General features: G+C 48.7%; 1 protein-coding gene across 2 annotated transcripts in view; it reads right to left on the bottom strand.

Annotated features, from left to right (window-relative positions):
- Positions 1–18,034, bottom strand: part of Ctif (cap binding complex dependent translation initiation factor) — a 256,126-nt gene that overhangs the window by 157,731 nt on the left and 80,361 nt on the right. For both annotated transcript variants that reach the window (XM_048419124.3, XM_048419127.3), the window contains exons 5-6: positions 17,290–17,394; positions 12,448–12,523 (exon numbers count right to left, since the gene is read on the bottom strand). In XM_048419124.3, coding sequence (XP_048275081.2) covers positions 12,448–12,523; positions 17,290–17,394 — 181 coding nt within the window. The remainder of the gene's footprint in view (positions 1–12,447; positions 12,524–17,289; positions 17,395–18,034) is intronic.

Below are 18,034 nucleotides of genomic sequence, written 5' to 3'. Positions count from 1 at the left end.
AGTGTTCACCCAAATAGCTCCTAAAGCTTGGAAGGCCTTACCTAACAAAGCAGCTGGGGATCAATTATCAAAAGTTTTACAAGGACCATCTGAACCATTCCAAGATTATGTTGATAGACTGTTACAATTAGCAGGTAGATTGTTTGGAGATGAGACAACAGCCATGCCTATAATAAAGCAACTTGTATTTGAAAATGCCAATAAATATTGTAAGGAAGCATTACACCCTCACAAAACAAAGTTTAAATAAATATATCAGGATATGCAGAGATATAGATGGGAAATTCATTCAAGGTCAGGTTATAGTGGGAGCTATTCAACCTTGGAGACATAAGAGGACTGGGAGAGAGGGCCGGAGGCTGTAATTGTTTTAATTGTGGAACTCCTGATCATTTTCGAAAGGAATGCCCACAGCTAATAATGAAGTGAAGGAGGAAACCTGGTATGTGCCCTAGATACAGAAGGGGAGCACATTGGGCTAAAGATTGCTTCTCTAAAACAGATATAGATGGGAAACCTCTGCCATGTACCATTAATCAACAGCAGGGAAACTGGCAGAGGGCCCTGCTCCAGGGCCCCAAAACCTCAGTGTATGGAGCAATGACCGCGGGACCGCAGGGATGGTACCCCAGCAGAGGCCGTGTCCAGTTCCTTCCACAGAGCTATCCTTTCGCATTGCAGACCTTGTCAGAGCCACACCAGGGAGCTCAGGATTGGACCTCTGTGCCTCTGCCATATACTCCTACAGGAGTATATGGGCCCTTACCACTGGGTACCATGGAATTTATATTAGGCAGAAGCAGTACCCTTTTAAAGGGGATCCAAATACATCCTGGGATAGTAGATGCAGACTATAAAGAGATTAAGGTTATGGCATCTGTTCAACAGGGGTGGTGGTAATTCCTCAAGGGGCGTGGATAGCACAATTAGTGTTGATTCCCAACAAGGTTACCAATAACAAATGAGCCTGTGGCAATCAAGGGTTTGGATCCCCCGGAACGGCTGCTTTTTGGGTTGCACAGTTAAATGAATGGCCCCAACTTAGAATAACTATAGAGGGAAAGGGTTTTGATGGAGTATTAGATTCTGGGGCAGATATATCAGTTTTGTCCTTAAAATATTGGCCAAAGTCATGGCCCTTGGAAGAAGGTACTGTATGGCTGCAGGGAATAGGTCAAACAACTCTTCAAAAATGTTCAAAAATATTGAAATGGCATGAAGAAGGACATGAGGGTTTTTTCCAGCCATATGTTCTTCCTGGCCTGCCTGTCAATCTATGGGGACGTGATCTCTTAGCAGAGATGGGGGCAGTCTTAACAACACAACTTACAAAAGTGTCCCCCCAGAAAGCCACCTAGGTGATGAAGGCTATGGGATGGCGACCTGGCCAGGGCCTAGGCACCTTGCATCAGGGCCGGACATCACCTTTAACGCCTGATGACCAGGTTACTCGTCTTCCAGGGGACTGTACTGGGCTGGGACATTTTTAGTACGGGTCACTGTCCCACCGCCAGCACCCAAACCTACCACACGGTTGTCAGATGACCCTGTATGGGTGGAACAGTGGCCCCTAACAGAAGAAAAATTGTGGGCAGCCCATGCTTTAGTACAAGAACAATTACTCGCTGGGCATATAGTGCCATCCACGTCCCCTTGGAATACTCCTATTTTTGTAATAAAGAAAAAATCTGGTAAATGGAGGCTGCTTCAGGACCTTCGTGCAGTAAATAGAACCATGCAAATTATGGGGCCACTGCAGCAAGGGCTCCCCTCTCCCGTAGCTATTCCCAAAGATTGGCATCTCATTGTAATTGATTTAAAGGATTTCTTTTTTACTATTCCTTTGCATCCTGATGATTGCTTTCGATTTGCTTTCAGCCTACCCTCTATTAATTTTAAAGAACCTGCATTACGCTTCCATTGGGTCATATTACCCCAGGGCATGTCAAATAGTCCTCTGATATGCCAATCTTATGTGGCGGCAGCACTACATCCTATTAGACAGAAAAGTCCTGATCTTTATATAATTCATTATATGGATGATATTCTATTGGCTGCTAAATGTTTGGAAAAAGTACGTGATGCATTTACTGATATGCAAAAAGCCCTAGCAGCTGCCGGATTGATTATTGCACCAGAAAAAGTTCAAACCATGCCTCCGTATTCTTATCTAGGATATATTTTGCAAAAAGGAGAAATTAAACCACAGAAGTTGCAGTTTGATTGTGCTCATCTTAAAACCTACATGATCGGCAATGTTTTTTGGGTGATATGCAATGGATATGTCCTTCACTATCTGTTAAGTCTGGAGATCTTAAACTATTACATGACATGTTACCCGGGAATACTGACCCCCTCATCCCCCCGAATGCTTACTCCTGAAGCCAAAAGAGCTCTAAAAGTGCTTACGCATAGTATAGAACAAGTGCATTTACAAAGGGTAGATTATGATAAGCCTATACAATTATTAATGTTAACATCTCATTTTGCACCAACTGGAGTTTTTTGGCAATCTGGACCTATTAGGTGGGTACATATGCCTACTTCTCCTTCTCGTGTTGTTATGCCATATTATGAGTTAGTTCTGCAATTGCTTTGGAAAGCTAGGAAAATGAGTAGACAAACCTTTGGCAAATTTCCAGATAAAATTGTACTTCCCTATGATAAAGATCAATTGTTACATTTACAGCAATATAATGATTGGACTCTATATTTATTATCAACTGATGCAATAATTGATAGCCATTATCCCCAACATTCATTAAGTTTCTTTAAAAATCATCCTGTTATTTTTCCAGGAATAGTAAAACCTAGGCCTCTGGTAGGAGCTCGAACAGTTTTTACAGACGGTTCTCCAAAAGGAAATGCTGTGGTAGTTTCTCAAGGTCTAGTATCCCAAACACCTGTTGGCAATGTCTCTGCTCAAGCAGCTGAAATAACAGCCTGTATTCAAGCATTACAAACGTTTCCTGATGAGTCAATTAATTTATATACTGATAGTATTTACTTGTCTCAAATTATTGCTCCTTTAAAAACTGTTCCTTATATTTCTCCTGTGTCCTGTATACAACAACAATTATGCTGTCTACAATATTTATTATGGTCCAGGAGGGATCCTATTTTTGTGAGTCATATTAGAGGTCATACTCAATTACCTGGACCCCTGGCCAAGGGTAATCAACTCGCATGTGCATATACCCGAATATTATTGCAGGCCCCGAAGAAAAGGCTTCTAAACTCCATAAAAAATGTCACTTAAATGCTTGCTCCCTGCAGCACCATACTGGTTGCTCCAGAGCCACCACCTTACAAATCACCACCCAATGTTCCGCCTGTGCTCCTTTTCATAATACACCCATTGCTGGAGTTAATCCTTGTGGTCTTCAACCGAATGACATTTGGCAGATGGATGTTACCCACCTACCCTCGGCTGGAAAGCTGAAATATATGCATGTTTCAGTAGATACTTGCTCTAAAGTAGTTTTTGCTTCGCTGCATAGTGGAGAGAAAATGAAGGATGTGATAGCTCATTGCCTGCTGGCTTTTGCTTATATGGGCTTACCTAATGTTATTAAAACAGATAATGGTCCTGCATATACTAGTGGAAAATTTCAAAGTTTTTGTGTAAATAATATTAAACATATTACAGATATTCCATATAACCCTACTGGACAAGCTATAGTAGAAAGAATGCATATGGTTATAAAACAGTATTTCACAAAAATAAATAGGGGGGAGTATATTCTCTCTCCCAATACACAATTGGCTTCTATTTTATTTATTCTAAATTTTTTAACTGTGGGTTGTGAGAGTCATTTGGCCATGGAAAGACATTGGAATAAAAGTTCTCAGTCCTTAGGATGGGTACGATGGAAAGACCTTATTACAGGACAATGGAAGGAGCCCACGCCCCTTTTGGCTAGGGTGAGAGGAGCTGTTTATGTTTTTCCTCCAGGAACAAACAAGCCCATTTGGGCACCAGAGCGATATGTTCGGGCTGTGGAAAATGATGAGAAAGGATCCTGTGATGAGCCTGAGAATGACACCTGTCATTCTCTTGATGAGCCTCCTGGTGAGTCCAATGAAGTGGAAAGCACTGTGAAGCTTGGTAAGGAACCCCCTTGTATTCATCAGTGAGCCAAACTAGTTTCTTGTATTCATCTTTCCATTCCTCAAACTATACAGCTGGAACTGCTTTAAGCAATATGGCGATAGAACAGGCTTCTGTTAATCAAACCTTTTCCTTTGTGAATGCTTTATTCTTTGTTACATTTTTGGGGGCTATGAATATTACTTTAAAGGAATCCTATACAAGTGAGTGTAGTTCCTATCTTTCTTTTTTGGAATATTTCTCTGAGAGCCCAGGCACTATTAGATCCCGTGTTTTAGTTTTCTTTCTTTTTTTCTTTTCCTTTTTGTAGTATGAAATAGCACCTTTGGGGGAAAAGATATTCTTGGTTGTTCTTTCAGGAACTGTGGCCTGAGCGACTGCTGGGATGACCACTCCAGTGCTGCCTTGTTGGTTCGGGTACCAGCCATCATACCACTGCCAGTTACCACAAAGACTAAGCAGACTGAGACGACCCTGTATTGAGAGAAACGAGATTCTGGAGAGACAGCTGCAGTGGTTGCTGTCATTGCAGTATCTGCTGCTGCAGCCATGGTTGCAGGACTGACAATGGCACAAACATCGTTGGTGTTGGACACTGTGGGTAAACTGGCGAGACAAGTCAACGATGCTCTCCAGACTCAGAATGTCCTGAATGTCCACACTAAATTTGGACTTTCGAATTTAAATCAAGAGACTGCCCTACTGTAGGAGCAGGTGGACTTATGGCTTGTACAACAAATATCTTGTTCACACTTTTATCATTCCATGTGTGTGACATCTGTTAATATTGCTAATGCCTCTTATGTGGTGAAACAACTCAATGGCTACTTGAATAGCCCTTGAAATGTTGCAGTTAGCACACCAGATTGTAACTGTTTTAGCCAAAGGGTTGATTGAAGACCACAGCCCAAATGGGAGGCTGGGTCCAGTGGTAACTGGGGACCCTATTGCTGGCAATCTTAACGCCTGTTGCCATGGGCATTCATCTCTGAATCCTGTGTAAGATCAGACAACCCATGAGAATGCAGCATATGGTCACTTAGCAAGTCCTTCTGAGCCTGTTGGCCAGTAACTTGAACGTACTCCAGGTTTAGTTGCAAATACTGCACCAACAATGAAGACTCCTCCGTAGACGGGCAACTTCTACAGAAGAGGGCCCGCCTAAGACAGGGAAGGGGCTTCCCAAAGACGGGTAAGGGTTTACTCTTCTGAGATGACCTAAGACAGGAGGGTCTTCTGTTTTATAAAAAATTTAGGGGGGAGATGTTGGGACCAATGGGTTCCTGGCCTTCAGCTGCTCTTCCCTACTAGAGCCTTCTAATTGAAGTGACTAAAAGCTGTGTTTTGCCTAGAGGATCAGAGGATGGGATTTTCACCTGTTGGCCATTGACTGCAGGGGATTTAAGCCTCCAAAGTGCTATTAAAGGGGGGCTTTCTGGTACCAGTGTTGGAAGGTGTGTCGGTCTGTCTCTGCGTGTGTATCTCAACCTCCAGCCCCTTGCCCGAAGCTCGCGAACTGGGTTCTAGCGCATAGAGTGCAGACGGGGTGTGTGTGTGTGTGTGTGTGTGTGCGCGCACGCGCACGCGCGTGTGGTGCGCAGCAGTGAGGCTCCTGTCTATGCCCAGGGAACATGAAGAAAAGCATGTCGGGTTGGCATCTCTCTACACTAGTTGCTGGCAGGCTGAGGTGGGATGGGCAGACTCACAGCAACAGGGAACTAGCCCCTAAGTCACCATACCTGGGGGTGAAAAAGCCCAAGGCTGGGGTTTCCTTCAGGGATGGGACAGTGGTAAGGTCAGAGGTGTACAAGGGGAGCAGGCCTCATTTCTTTACCTCAATTTGAACTTGGTCAGATGAAGGATCTCAGAACTTTGTCTGTCCCCTCTGGCCGACCAGTTCCTGTCCTTCCAAGGGCAAAAGCCAACACTTTGCAACTTCCCAAACTCACATCAGTATTGTATCTCCTGCATGCTTGGGCACCCTGAGAAGGCAGTCAGTCCTCTTGTCTGTGTAGCTCCTGGAGTAATAGCCATATTTTTGAAGGGTCCTGGGGACCTTAGCGCAGCAGAGGATGTCTGGATCCGAGTGGTGTGCCGTTCACTCCCTCGCTCTCCTCTAGACTCTGAATAGGGCTGTTTGGGGCCTGCTCACCAGCCACTTATATCAGGTGACTGTAAAGACACCATTGACTGCTGGGGACCAGGGTTTCTCTCTCTGCCAGACAGGAGCTGGTAGAGTGGTGCACTGACACCCTCTAGTGGCAGCATGCAGTCACCCGTAAGGACGGCAATGGAGTCTCCCCTGCACTGCAGCAGGGCAGGCAGACCACTCCTGAGTAGTTCATCACGCAGTACCATTGCCATGACGACACATCAAAGTCCCCCGGTCCCCCAGGACCCCAGCGTAAGGCTGGTGATGTGGGTCCCAGGCTCTGCCCTGCACTATGGTTTTACCACCCATAACAATTGAACCCGAGTCCATGATGTCTCCTGTTGCCTCACCTGACCAGAGTCCTAGAGAGCAAAGTCAGCTAGACTCAGCAAGGGCTAGTAGGTGCCGTGAAGCCTGCTGCTAGCGCCTCCACAGGAAGATGGGCCTCGGTGATTCTTACCTCACCAGCGGGGCTCGGAGAGATGGAGGCTCACCTGGTGAAATGCTTGCCTCCCAAGCAGGAGGACTTGAGTTCAATCCCCAGAAGGCATGTAAAATGCATGCACTTGCAATCCTGGGGTTGAGGAGGTAGAGACAGGAGGATTCCTGGAACTTGCTGGTCTAGTCTAACTTGTGAGTGCAAGGCCTACAAGAGACCCTGCCTCAAAGAAGGCAGAAGAAATGCCTGAAGAATGACACCTGAGGTTGAACTCTGACCTACACAGGACATGCACATCCATATCTGTGGGGAGGGGGAATGACGACAAAGTCAAACCTCGCCTACATTGGCCCTTACTAAACGCTATCTGGGGTGATCTCTCAACATGGACACCTGCATGCCCTGCTACCCCAAGATCATGGATAGCTTCAAGAGCCTAGGCCCAGTCCAAAGATTCCAGTATCCCCAGTAATGGGATTCCCCCTAGGAAGGGTTCACTGCTCACTGTGAAAATAGACGCAGGTGGAATTGCCAAGGGTAGGGTCCTGGGCTTTGGCTGTGGGAACTAGGTCAGGGACCAGGGAGCTGATCTCCAACTGAGGTACCCCACTGCACCCCTAGTGCTCCCAGGAGAACTACCACAAGCATTAAAGCCTGGAGTCACTGGGGTCCCCTGTTCATTTGGAGCCCCCAGGCTTTGGAAATTGCAGCAGAATGGGGAGGAAGGTGGCACCTGCAGGGAGAGGACACAGACTTTGCCCCAAGGGACTCTGACCTGGGCAAGGCGCCAGCATCTGCTTGGCATCTACAGCTCTAATGATGCGGCACTCGGCCTGTCATTTCCTTGAAGGGACCGTGCCCTTCCTGAGGAACACATGCCATTCTCTCTAAATGGCTGGAGCAAAGTATCTGCCTGTGAACATTGGTTGCGTGAAGGAGGAAGAAAGGGTTAGTTCAGCGAAGGAATGAAAGAGGAAGGTTGGCAGGGTCGTCTGCTGCCCACTGAGCAGCTGCCCGCTCCCTCCCCTGCCACTACGCAGCTGAGTGTGATCCCATGCCAATTCCACCCAGTGGGATGTGAGCGGAAGTCTTACTTCTGGGACCAAACACTTTAGACCCAGGGCATGAACCCCCTACTCTTTATTTCTGCTAGGGCTACCCAGATGCCATGGGGTGGCAGGATGACAAACAGAATCCAACTGGAGCCTCGAATCCCCAAGGAGCAAGTTGGGGACATCTGGCTTCTCCAACCCTAGTGTGTGAAGTCACTGAGATCTGAGAGCTTAATACTGTCTTGTGGCCTATAAAATCCTAACACAGGGGATGATGGGAAAACCTTCCAGCCATACCCCAGAAATAACACCCCAACAAGCATAGCTAGGCTGGCACTAAAGCATCAGCAGGAAGTAATGGGGGACACTCTAGCTGGGGGCAGAGTAGAGGTGTGGGGGTGAAGGGAATGGCCTCAATGTCAGAACAACTGAACTCCCATGACTTCTACCCTCCAGATGGCCACAGTCACGCCTCTAGAAAGACATTCTTCTAAAGTGTCCTCTCAAGAAGGACTGGGGTTGTATTACGAAGGTGCATATATGGCCTGGAGTTGTGTTATGAAGGACATATGGCCACAGCCCTCCAGAGTCCTAAGGGTCTAGGGAAGGAGTCTTGACATGTAAACGAACAGGGATGCTGGGACAGGGGTGAAAGGAGGTGGGGGCGGGGGCTGGGAGGATGAACTTGCCCTGTATATCTGAGAGGGTGCCACAGGGGAGGTGAGCTCCCTCACCTAGGACAAGGTGGGGCATGAGCTGGATGCCAGGCAGAGCGAAAACAAAGAGGAACGAAGGGTCAGGGCAGATGGGGACAGGACCCAGCTGTATTGCAGGTAGGGTAGGTTCAACCCTGGACAGAGGTTGGGCAGGTGATCTGGATCAAGAAACTGGAGACAGGGGCTGGAGAGATGGCTCAGCGGTTAAGAACATTGCCTGTTCTTCCAAAGATCCTGAGTTCAATTCCCAGCAACCACATGGTGGCTCACAACCATCTGTAATGAGACCGGGTGCCCTCTTCAGGCCTTTAGGTGTACACACAGACAGAATATTGTATACATAATAAATAAATAAATAAATATTAAACAAAAAGAAACTGGAGACAGTAGCATGGGCTTCTGTGGGAAGAGGAGCTGTTGGGGATAGAGTTAAAGGGACCTTGGTGTCCCTCTTGTCTGAGGTGAGAGTAGAGGGCAGGTTGACCCCCTTTGTCCAGATCTTGGCTCCAGATGGGAGGGAAGGGTGTTAGTGAGTTTCATACATCTCCGCACACGCCTGCTGTGGGACAATGGCCTTTTATCCTGCGACTTGTATTTTAATAAAATGCTGATTGGCCAGTAGCCAAGCAGGATGTATAGGTGGGGCAACCAGGCAGGAAGTAGAGGCAGGGCAATGAGAACAGGAGAATTCTGGGAAGATGAAAGCTCAGTCTGCAGATGTCATCCAGACACAGATGACCAAGCCACATGGCTAACACAGACAAGAATTATGAGTTAAGATGTAAGATATAAGAGTTAATAAGAAGTCTGAGCTAATAGGCCAACCAGTTTATAATTAATGTAGACCTCTGTGTTTTTTTGGGACTGAATGTTCAGGGGGGACAAAAAACCTTGGTCAACATGTGTCCCAGAGACCCTAAGCTAGGGAGAGTTTTCCTTCTTAGGCAGTGGTCTTTACGGTCTTTACTTGGACACATGGTACCTTCTCTGTAAAGTTGGAAGTAAGAATGATGATATACCCTCTCCAGTCACTGGCACTCAGTGGTTGGAGTGAGGAACACCCTGCACTGCATTATGTACTGTCAAGTCCTGTACACATCAATGCCACGGCCAGGGCAGTCGACACCCAGGAGTTCCAATAGACAACTGAAGTAGGCACCTCCAGCTGTGCGGAACTTTGAGGGGATGTTTAAGAGCTCTTAGAACAGTCATCCCCTAAACATCCACTTCTCTGGGACCTGGAATTCTCACGCTAGAGGGCTGTGACAGCATCATTCTCGGAAGATGCAAAGCCTCCGTGCAGTGGCTAAGCCACAAGCAGAGTCAGCTGGGATCGAAGGTTTCTGACTACTGCCGCACGTGGGAATTTCCTGCACTATTGCAGAACTGTGGATTTCTCTGTACGATCCTGCAGCTGGGCAGGCCTTCCCATGATGCAGCAGGGGCAGTCTGTGTAACCAGCACATGGCTTGTGGAAGAGCAACGCTGTCCTGAGATGAGGCAACAAAAGGGTGATTCCAACATCCTCTCCCGTTCTTGCTTTTCATAGTTGTCTTCTAAGAATCTCTGTCTCTCTGTCTCTCTGTCTCTCTGTGTGTGTGTGCATGATGTTGCATGTGGGTACACAGGCAACAGCCCGGTCTGCAGGTAAGAGGACACCATTGTAGAGATGCTGCTCTCCTTTCACCTTTGTGCAGGTTCTAGGGATTGAACTCAGGCCATCCGGCTTGTGCAGCACGTTTGCCCACCCATTGTGCCACTTCACCAGCCCACTCCTTATTCGTCTTGACTCCGATGTATTGTGAACTAGGAACTAAGTTTGGCAGCACACACCTGCAATCTAGGATTCAGAAAGCGAAGGCAGAAGGGTCACTGTGAGTTTAAGGCCTACAACAGAGAGATCCTAGTAAAACAAACAATAGAAACAGATGGTAAACTGGGTGGTGGTGGTGCATGCCTTTAGTCTCAGCACTTGGGAAGCAGAGGCAGGTGGATGGAGCTCTGTGAGTTCAAGGTCAACCTGGTCTACAAGAGCTAGTTCCAGGACAGGCTCCAAAGCTACAGAGAAACTGTGAAGAAAGAAAGAAAGAAAGAAAGAAAGAAAGAAAGAAAGAAAGAAAGAAAGAAAGAAAGAAAGAAAGAAAGAAAGAGACGATAAAGGTCCTAGCAACAGGATTAGTGGGGAAGGACAGCAAGCATCTGCTGGACTGAAGCCTCACGCTAAAACACACGAGAAACAGAAGGCAGAAGAGACAGACCCATGGGAACTTCTAAAACATGAGACGCCCCAGAGGGGATGAGCAGTCACTTAGACACTGCAGGAAAAGACGGCAAGCTTGACTATAAAACAGCAGAAGTTAGCAAAATAAAGAAAGGGGGGGGAGACCTTTAAAAACAGCAGATTTTTGGCAAGCAATGGGGAATGAGAAGTGGGGCCTACAGACAGTTGGAAGCATGGTGGGGGGGAGATATACACTGGAGAGCTCCCACTGGGGGGCTGGGGAGGTGGCTGGGTAGGAAAGGGCTTGCTGGACAAGTGGGGGACCAGCGTCCCATCTCCAGGATCTATGTTAAAGCTGGCTGTGGTGCTGCGTGCCTGTAAGTACCAGCATTGGGGAGGGAGAGGTGGAGGACCCTGGGGCTTGCTGGCCAGCCCGTTTAACCACACTGTCAAGCTCCAGGCTGGTCTATGTGCTGGTTAGTGTTTTATCTATTTGACAAAAGTTCAGGTCATCTGGGAAAAAAAGAACTCAATTAAGCAATTTCCTCCATCAGACTGAAGTGTAGACAAGTCTGTGGGAGCATTTTTCTGGACTGATGATTGATGGGGACAGGCAGCCCATTGTGGGTGTTGCCATCCCTGGGCTGGTGGTCCTGGGTTCTATAAGAAAGCAGGCTGGGCAAGTCATGGGAACAAGCCAGTGAGCAGCACCCCTCCATGGCCTCTGCTTCAGCTCATTCCTTTAGGTTTCTGCTCCAACGTCCTTCATAATGGACGGTACACTGCAAGCTGAAATAACCCTTTCCTGCCCAAGCTGCTTTTGATCATGATGTTTATCACAGCAATAGAAAGCTGAGCGGGACAGACAGTCTCAAAGAATAAAGCAGACAGCAACTGAGGGAGAGTAGATAGCAGCAAGGGTTTTGCCTACTCCTGTGTACACACACACACACACACACACACACACACACACTTCCAAATATGACAAAACCACAAACTCCAGATCTAAGAGACTCAGAAAACCCAGAGAGAGAAAGGGGGAAAGAGCCCCTGCCAGCTCATGCTCATTGAAGTGCTGGGGATGTCGCCTGCCTCTCTCAGTGACAGGCTCGAGGCACAGAGAGGCCAAGAAATAGGACAGAGACAGGAAAGCGTGTCGAGTGAAGGTCAAACAGCTGAAGAGATTCGGGGATGAGGTGAGCAGGTGATACAGGAGAGGAGCAGCAGGCCACCACTCTCCAGTCCCCTTCTAGGGGACTATGCCCATCTCTGGGACAGCCAGGTCCCTGCCATTTCCTCCGAAGTCTCAAATTCTTGGCGCCTCTAGGCCTGAGTTCACACAGTTCTGCTTCGCGGGGCCTCTCTGTCATGGAGCTAGAGCTCCCACTCTGGTAAAGGAACCGAACCAAGGGCAAAGTGAGCAAGTGCAGCAGGCACCGGAGGCTGGCAGGACACCTTCGTTTTTCAAAAGCCACATTAGACATTGTAGAACCACTGTCTGCACGAGCATGCGGCAGAACGCTCACCCACTGTGTGGTCAGGTCGCCCGGGTGGTGGCCATCACGAATCCCCTTCACTCAGACAGAGGCCTGTCCTTATGATGTCACCAAGGTGGGCTGCCACAAACACCGTCCACCGGACACCTGGTCCAAGGTGAGCCCCCAAGCTACACACCTGCTCCTATTAACCACGCAGTACACTGGCTGGGCAAGGGACCAGCAGGAGTGACCAGGCAGAGAGAAGGCTGAGGACCTACCTGCCAGGTTGGGAGGACCTTCTCAATGTCATTCAGGTTGATGCCATCCCCATCTTCCAGCTTCCCCTTTCCACACCTAGACCACAAAAGACAGAAAGGCATTGGAAGGCCAGTTTATCCAAGTCCGTACCCTTGCCTGGCTGCAAGAGAGGAGGGCGGTCAGGAGAGGCGTGACTCTGCTATCTCTCAGGATTCCCTCCTAAGGAAAGGGCCCCAGAGGTGGATTCCTGTGGTCCCCATGCAGCATGCAACTGAAGAGAGATGAATCCACCAATACTGTGTGTGTCTGTGTCCCGTGCCCTTCCCGCGCCCCCTCTGGCTTCTAGGCACAGCAGCCAAGCTCCTGACTAATGAATACCCCACAGATGCATACTTCCTGAAAATGCCAGTTCTTTGGGCCCATTGCATCAAAGGTAAAATCAGTGAACGGAGAGACCAAACAACTATCTGAAGGTCACACAGGGAGGCAGGGGTTTGCAGAAATACCACCAGCATAGCTTCTTTCCCTTTGTTTGTCTTCAGGCCTGTAAAACCAGCTAGTTGGCTACATTGTGTCTTCTGTGTTGAGGGTACCTGTGGATGGGAGTGTTTGCAGGCTGGAGATGCCGGACCCATGCACTGCCTAAAGCTCTAACTTCTTGCACAGGTAAAAACCTATCTGCTATGGCAAGACTACAAAAGTTTGAACTCCAGCTGTATCCCTTCCTGAGGAACCATCACTTAACTTTCTTATACCTCTGTTCCTTCATTTGGAAAATGGGATCATAACAGAGCCTAACATCACAGCCTGATTGGTAGATTAAAATGGTAACAACATAAGGCACATGGTAAGTGTATCCCCATTGCCACAGCCATGTTGGTTACAGTGCTTCTAAGGCGCAGAGAAGCAGGTAAGAAGAAGAACAATTCAGAGTCTAGATTCAGAGGCTGGCCGTGCCTCAGGCACGTTTCTCATTTCCGAGTCTCCCAGTGGATAACACCTCCAGATTCAGAGTTAATGCAACTCAAATTCCAGAGGCATTTTCTCATTTGTTTAAATATCTGTCTACTATTGCTTCTGAATTCCTGTCAAGGGAAATAATCCAGATGTGGTTCCGGACCTTAGAGCTCTTGGTAAAGAGTAAACTGGAAGCTCACCTCCTAGGGCTGTGAGCCTGAGCTCCACTAGGGGGCAGCACGAGACAAGTGTCCCAGTCCTGGGTGCCAGGCAGGGGGAAAAAAAAAAAAAAGGCAGGGCAGATTAGCAGAGGCTTGGGTGGGAGAAATCAGGGATCAGAACTTGGTCTCTATTAGACTCTTCTTGTCTTCATCAGGCATGTCTATGCCTGGCTGGGAGTCTAGCCTGGCACCTAGGTTCAACAAGCAGGGAACTGGTAGGAGATAGCCCCATGGAACTGTGGCCAAAGGCAGTGCTGCAGGAATGCAGAGGGGCGAGGTACAGAGTTGTTGGGCAGAGGGTAGGAAGGACAGTCTGAGAGAACAGAGAAGAAAGTCCCAGGGCAGTGGGAGGGAGGCACAGGAGAGACAGGAGTTCAAATCAGTTATGCTGAAAGCTGGGCTTCAGGCTGGAGAGCCAGGTCTGTGTTGAGGGGGAGAGGATGCTGGCGGAGTACTTGGGCTAGTCCAGGCTTAGGCGGGGGAGCTGGGGCAGTGGGGCATGAGGGGGTGACAGGTCTAAGGTGAGCAAAGCAAGCTCAGGCCCTGCTACCACAACCAGTATGCAGTGCTGGGCCACAGTGGGAAGGCAGAGAAAGGCTTGTCCATGCAGCCGTCTTTGCACTAATCTGCTTGATAGTGATGGGCTGGCCCTGTGAAAGCACCCACTGTGTGCCACGGACAGGCCATAGATGTTGAAGAAGGCGCTGGGGAACTGGCCCCAGTGGAACGGCCGACACACGACACACAAGGTCTCATGTAGGTAAAACATGCCCGGCAACTGAACTCTCCAGCTGGAGTTGGGCTTGGAGTCCATGGCAGACTCCATTGAATAAGTACGGACCTGGCCTTTGTTTCTCACCTTAGCAGTCTGAGGTCAGCAATGGGCAGGATACAGGGGTCAGCTTTGACCTCTGGCCTGCCTGGTCAGGCTAAAACTTCCTACAAACCTGCAGGTGTGGCAGGCAGATGGTGGCTGCAGACCAGCTGAGTCACTGCTGCCAGTGGGGTTGCCAAGGCAACGGCCCACTCCAGGTCTGTCCCTCTATGGAAACACAAGCTGTGGGAAGTCTTGGCAACCTGTTTCTGAGGGAGGCTGCAGTGGCTGGACACGTGGAGTCCATCCTTCTTCACATGGCAAGGCTAAGGGGGACAGGGCTCCTATCGTAGTCACAAGGCAGACCCAGGGCACTGCCTATAAACCCTGAGCAGCAGGATGGGTCCAGGGCCGGTGCCCACCCCTAGAAAGCTGAGCCAGCCTATGCTCAACTGGGTGGGCGAGCCTAGAGAAGGAGGCCTAGAGACCCACAGCTGCTGAACGGGGTAGCCTGGTCCTCTGGCTTTAGACAGGACAGTGATGCTGGGCACAGGACAGTCTCCCCTGTGCAGCCATTAGTCACTCCCTCCAAGCCACCTGCACGTGACAAGGCTGCTCATTGCACTGAGGGAGGCTGGCTCACGCATTCCCCACTCACAGGCGAAGGTGTTACTATCACCTGGATTTCCCGAGGCTCAGTTTTCCCACTGGTGTCACAAGACATGCTCCCAGGGGACACCGGAGGGACTGGGGCTATCCAGCAAATATCTCTGACGTACTCCTGAGGTGCTCCAGAGTGCCCCATTTCCACCTCATTTCGTGGGTATTTTACTTAACCCTTTCTGAACCCCACTTCTCTTGCTTCTAAAATGGGTTGAGACCATCGCCTCTCCCAGGTTCCTGCTCAATACTGAATAGGGAGGCCTGTGTCCCTAAGAGGAATGGCCTCTACGGATGGGAAGGGACAGAGGGATGATGGCGGACACATGGCAATGCAGTAAGACATCCCATAATGTCAGTTATTTTAGGGCAGGGGTAACAGGGAGACACGAGCGAGCAGCAAGAACTGGACGAAAAGCAAAGAAAATCATAACAATAAAAATGACCCCCAAAGCGGGAAGCAAGTGAGGTTGAGGATGGGAAAAATCAGAACTCTTCTGTGCTGCTAGTGAAAATGTAAAATATTCAGCATCTTTGGGAACACCTTATAGTTCTGAAAAAGTTACACACAGTTCCCATGACGGAGCAATCACACAAGCAGAGGCTTAAACAGATATGTGCACATGAATGGAATGTCTCAAGAAGTACTTTTCACAGAAGCCCAAAGGAAAGAACCCAAATATTCATCAATGGATGTTGTGAATATATCTTATTACCATTGGTTAATAAGAAAGCTGCTTTGACCTATGGCAGGGCAGATTATAGCTAGATGGAAAATCCAAGCAGAGACACAGGGATTAAGAAGGCGTAGCTGGGGAGATGCCAGCAGCCGCCAGAGTGGCAAGACGTACTAGAGAATAGGTAACACCGTGAAGCCACGTGACAGGTTACTAGAAATGAGTTTATTAGTAAGATCTGGCCAGAAATAGCCTGAGCCATCAGTCAAACAGTTTGTAATTAAAATTAAGTGATTATTTAGAAACAGCTGTGGAAACCAGCAGTGGGAGAGAAACCGGTCCAGCGGGACCCAGAAACATCTCCAGCTACATTTGGCGTCCAATGCGGGGCACAGATTTCTATATAGCACTTAATAAAGATGGAAAAATATTAAAGCTCCTTTAAGAGTTTCTGTCTACTGGTCAACCCTTGAACAGTCAGTACATTAAATAAATTAAAAAAAAAAAACCTAAGTAAAAAAGTCTGCCACAATACAGACATTGGCATTCTAGAGCTCTGGGAAGGTTAATACAGTTCTCAGGCATGAAACTCTGACCAGGCCATGAGCTTTAGGCCTGGCTCTCACAAACTTAGAAACAGACAGAGACAGGCAAGAAATGCAGAGGATCCAGGTGTAGCTTAGCAGAGATACCGTGACATTCAGGCGGGAGCACAGCATGGCGGATTTCCAACTTGGTACACAGGGGAGTCTCCAAACCATGCAGCATGCTGCATACGTATTTAGCTTTTACTCACACAGACAAAAAGGGTTTATGGGCAGCATGCTACAAGCTGCGTGGTAGCTGCTTGGACTCACTGCTTTCTAGAGTTGGGGCAGTGAGCATGGCTTCTAGAGCTTGTAGTGAACGTACCTCTGCCATGCTGGAAATCTACCTAGAGAATCTACCCAGTTCCCAGAACAGGGCGCCTGTACTGGCAGGCAGCGTCAGCATCTCCCTGGAAGACTGTGTGAAGTGCAAATCTCCAACCTGCTGGATGTGTCTAACTACTTCACAACGCAGCACGGCAGAGTCATCTATACAGTGGAAGCCCTAGAGCCTTGACATCAATTTACAGAGCAAACACAGCACACCTCATATTGTTTTAAGGAGGTTTACAGTTTTGACTTGAGCCTCCATTCAGAGCTATCCTTGGCCTGTCTGCCGCAGGCTGCCCACTGGTCACAGGTTGGACATGACCGGGTGGGAAGGAATCCCAGGCCTACTGAGTGTGAGACTCTGGGTGGGTCCTTTTCTGGTGTTTATGTAAATCTTCCAGATGCTCCAGTTGGAGACACAACTGCTTGATAAGAGATACTCAGTGTTTCACAGGAGCCAGCATATGGGCTGATGGGGAGGATGGAAGAAAATTTTCTAGAAAAGCCAGTGAACCCACAGTCCGGGAGCTGGGTACAGCTTCACTCTATTTCACAAAGCCCCGCCCCCCTACACCTCATGCCTCTCCCTGTGAGAGGCCCTCCATAGGGTCCTTACCCATCTCTGTCGATGTGTGGCAGGGACTGCTTGGGAGTGTGGCGCACCTTCCGATGGAACTGGGTGAAGTCCAGCTTCTCAGGCTGCAGGTCCCAGGTGGCACCACTAGAGGGCGAGGGAGGGCAACAAGTGTAAGGCAGGAGGCTCGGTGGGTGGGAAGGGGAAGGCACCCACAGGGGAGGGCAGGAGTCTGCCTATTCAGACCCATTTGGAATGAGTTGAAGGTATCAGACTTATCTCCTCTCTTCAACTTATGCTCCCTAAATATAAATGTGGGTTGGTTGCTCTGCAGGGATTCCCACAACAACCAGCTTGTTTCATGCCTACATTTAAGAAGGGCTGGAAAAAGAAGCAGGACAAAAACAAAACAAACAAACAAACAAAAAACAAAACAAAAAGAAAAACTGTCACCAGAACACAAAATGGTGCTCTGGATAGGGTGAGCAGAGATGAGGAGACAGGGGGCCAGCTCCCCAGCTCCCACCCCAAGAGCCCCACCAAGAGGGAGAGTCTGTACCCAGGCCAGGAATACCTGCAGTGTGCCCAGAGTCGGACAGCTCAAGGGGACAAGACCCAAGGCAAGACCCGACAACAGTGATAAGTACCACAACTGGGGTATGCCTCTCGTCCCGAGGAGTCCTGGCTAATGCCAAGCACCATCAGGAACCTTCTAAAGCCCGAAGCAGTCAGTCCGCCTTCTGTGTGTGTTGCTAAGGTGCAAACCTCACATGTGCCTTGCAGATAC

The sequence above is a fragment of the Myodes glareolus genome, chromosome 13 (genome assembly GCF_982192425.1).
Source record: "Myodes glareolus chromosome 13, mMyoGla1.1, whole genome shotgun sequence".
Lineage (NCBI taxonomy): Eukaryota > Metazoa > Chordata > Mammalia > Rodentia > Cricetidae > Myodes > Myodes glareolus.
This window is presented reverse-complemented; position numbering and strand designations above follow the sequence as displayed.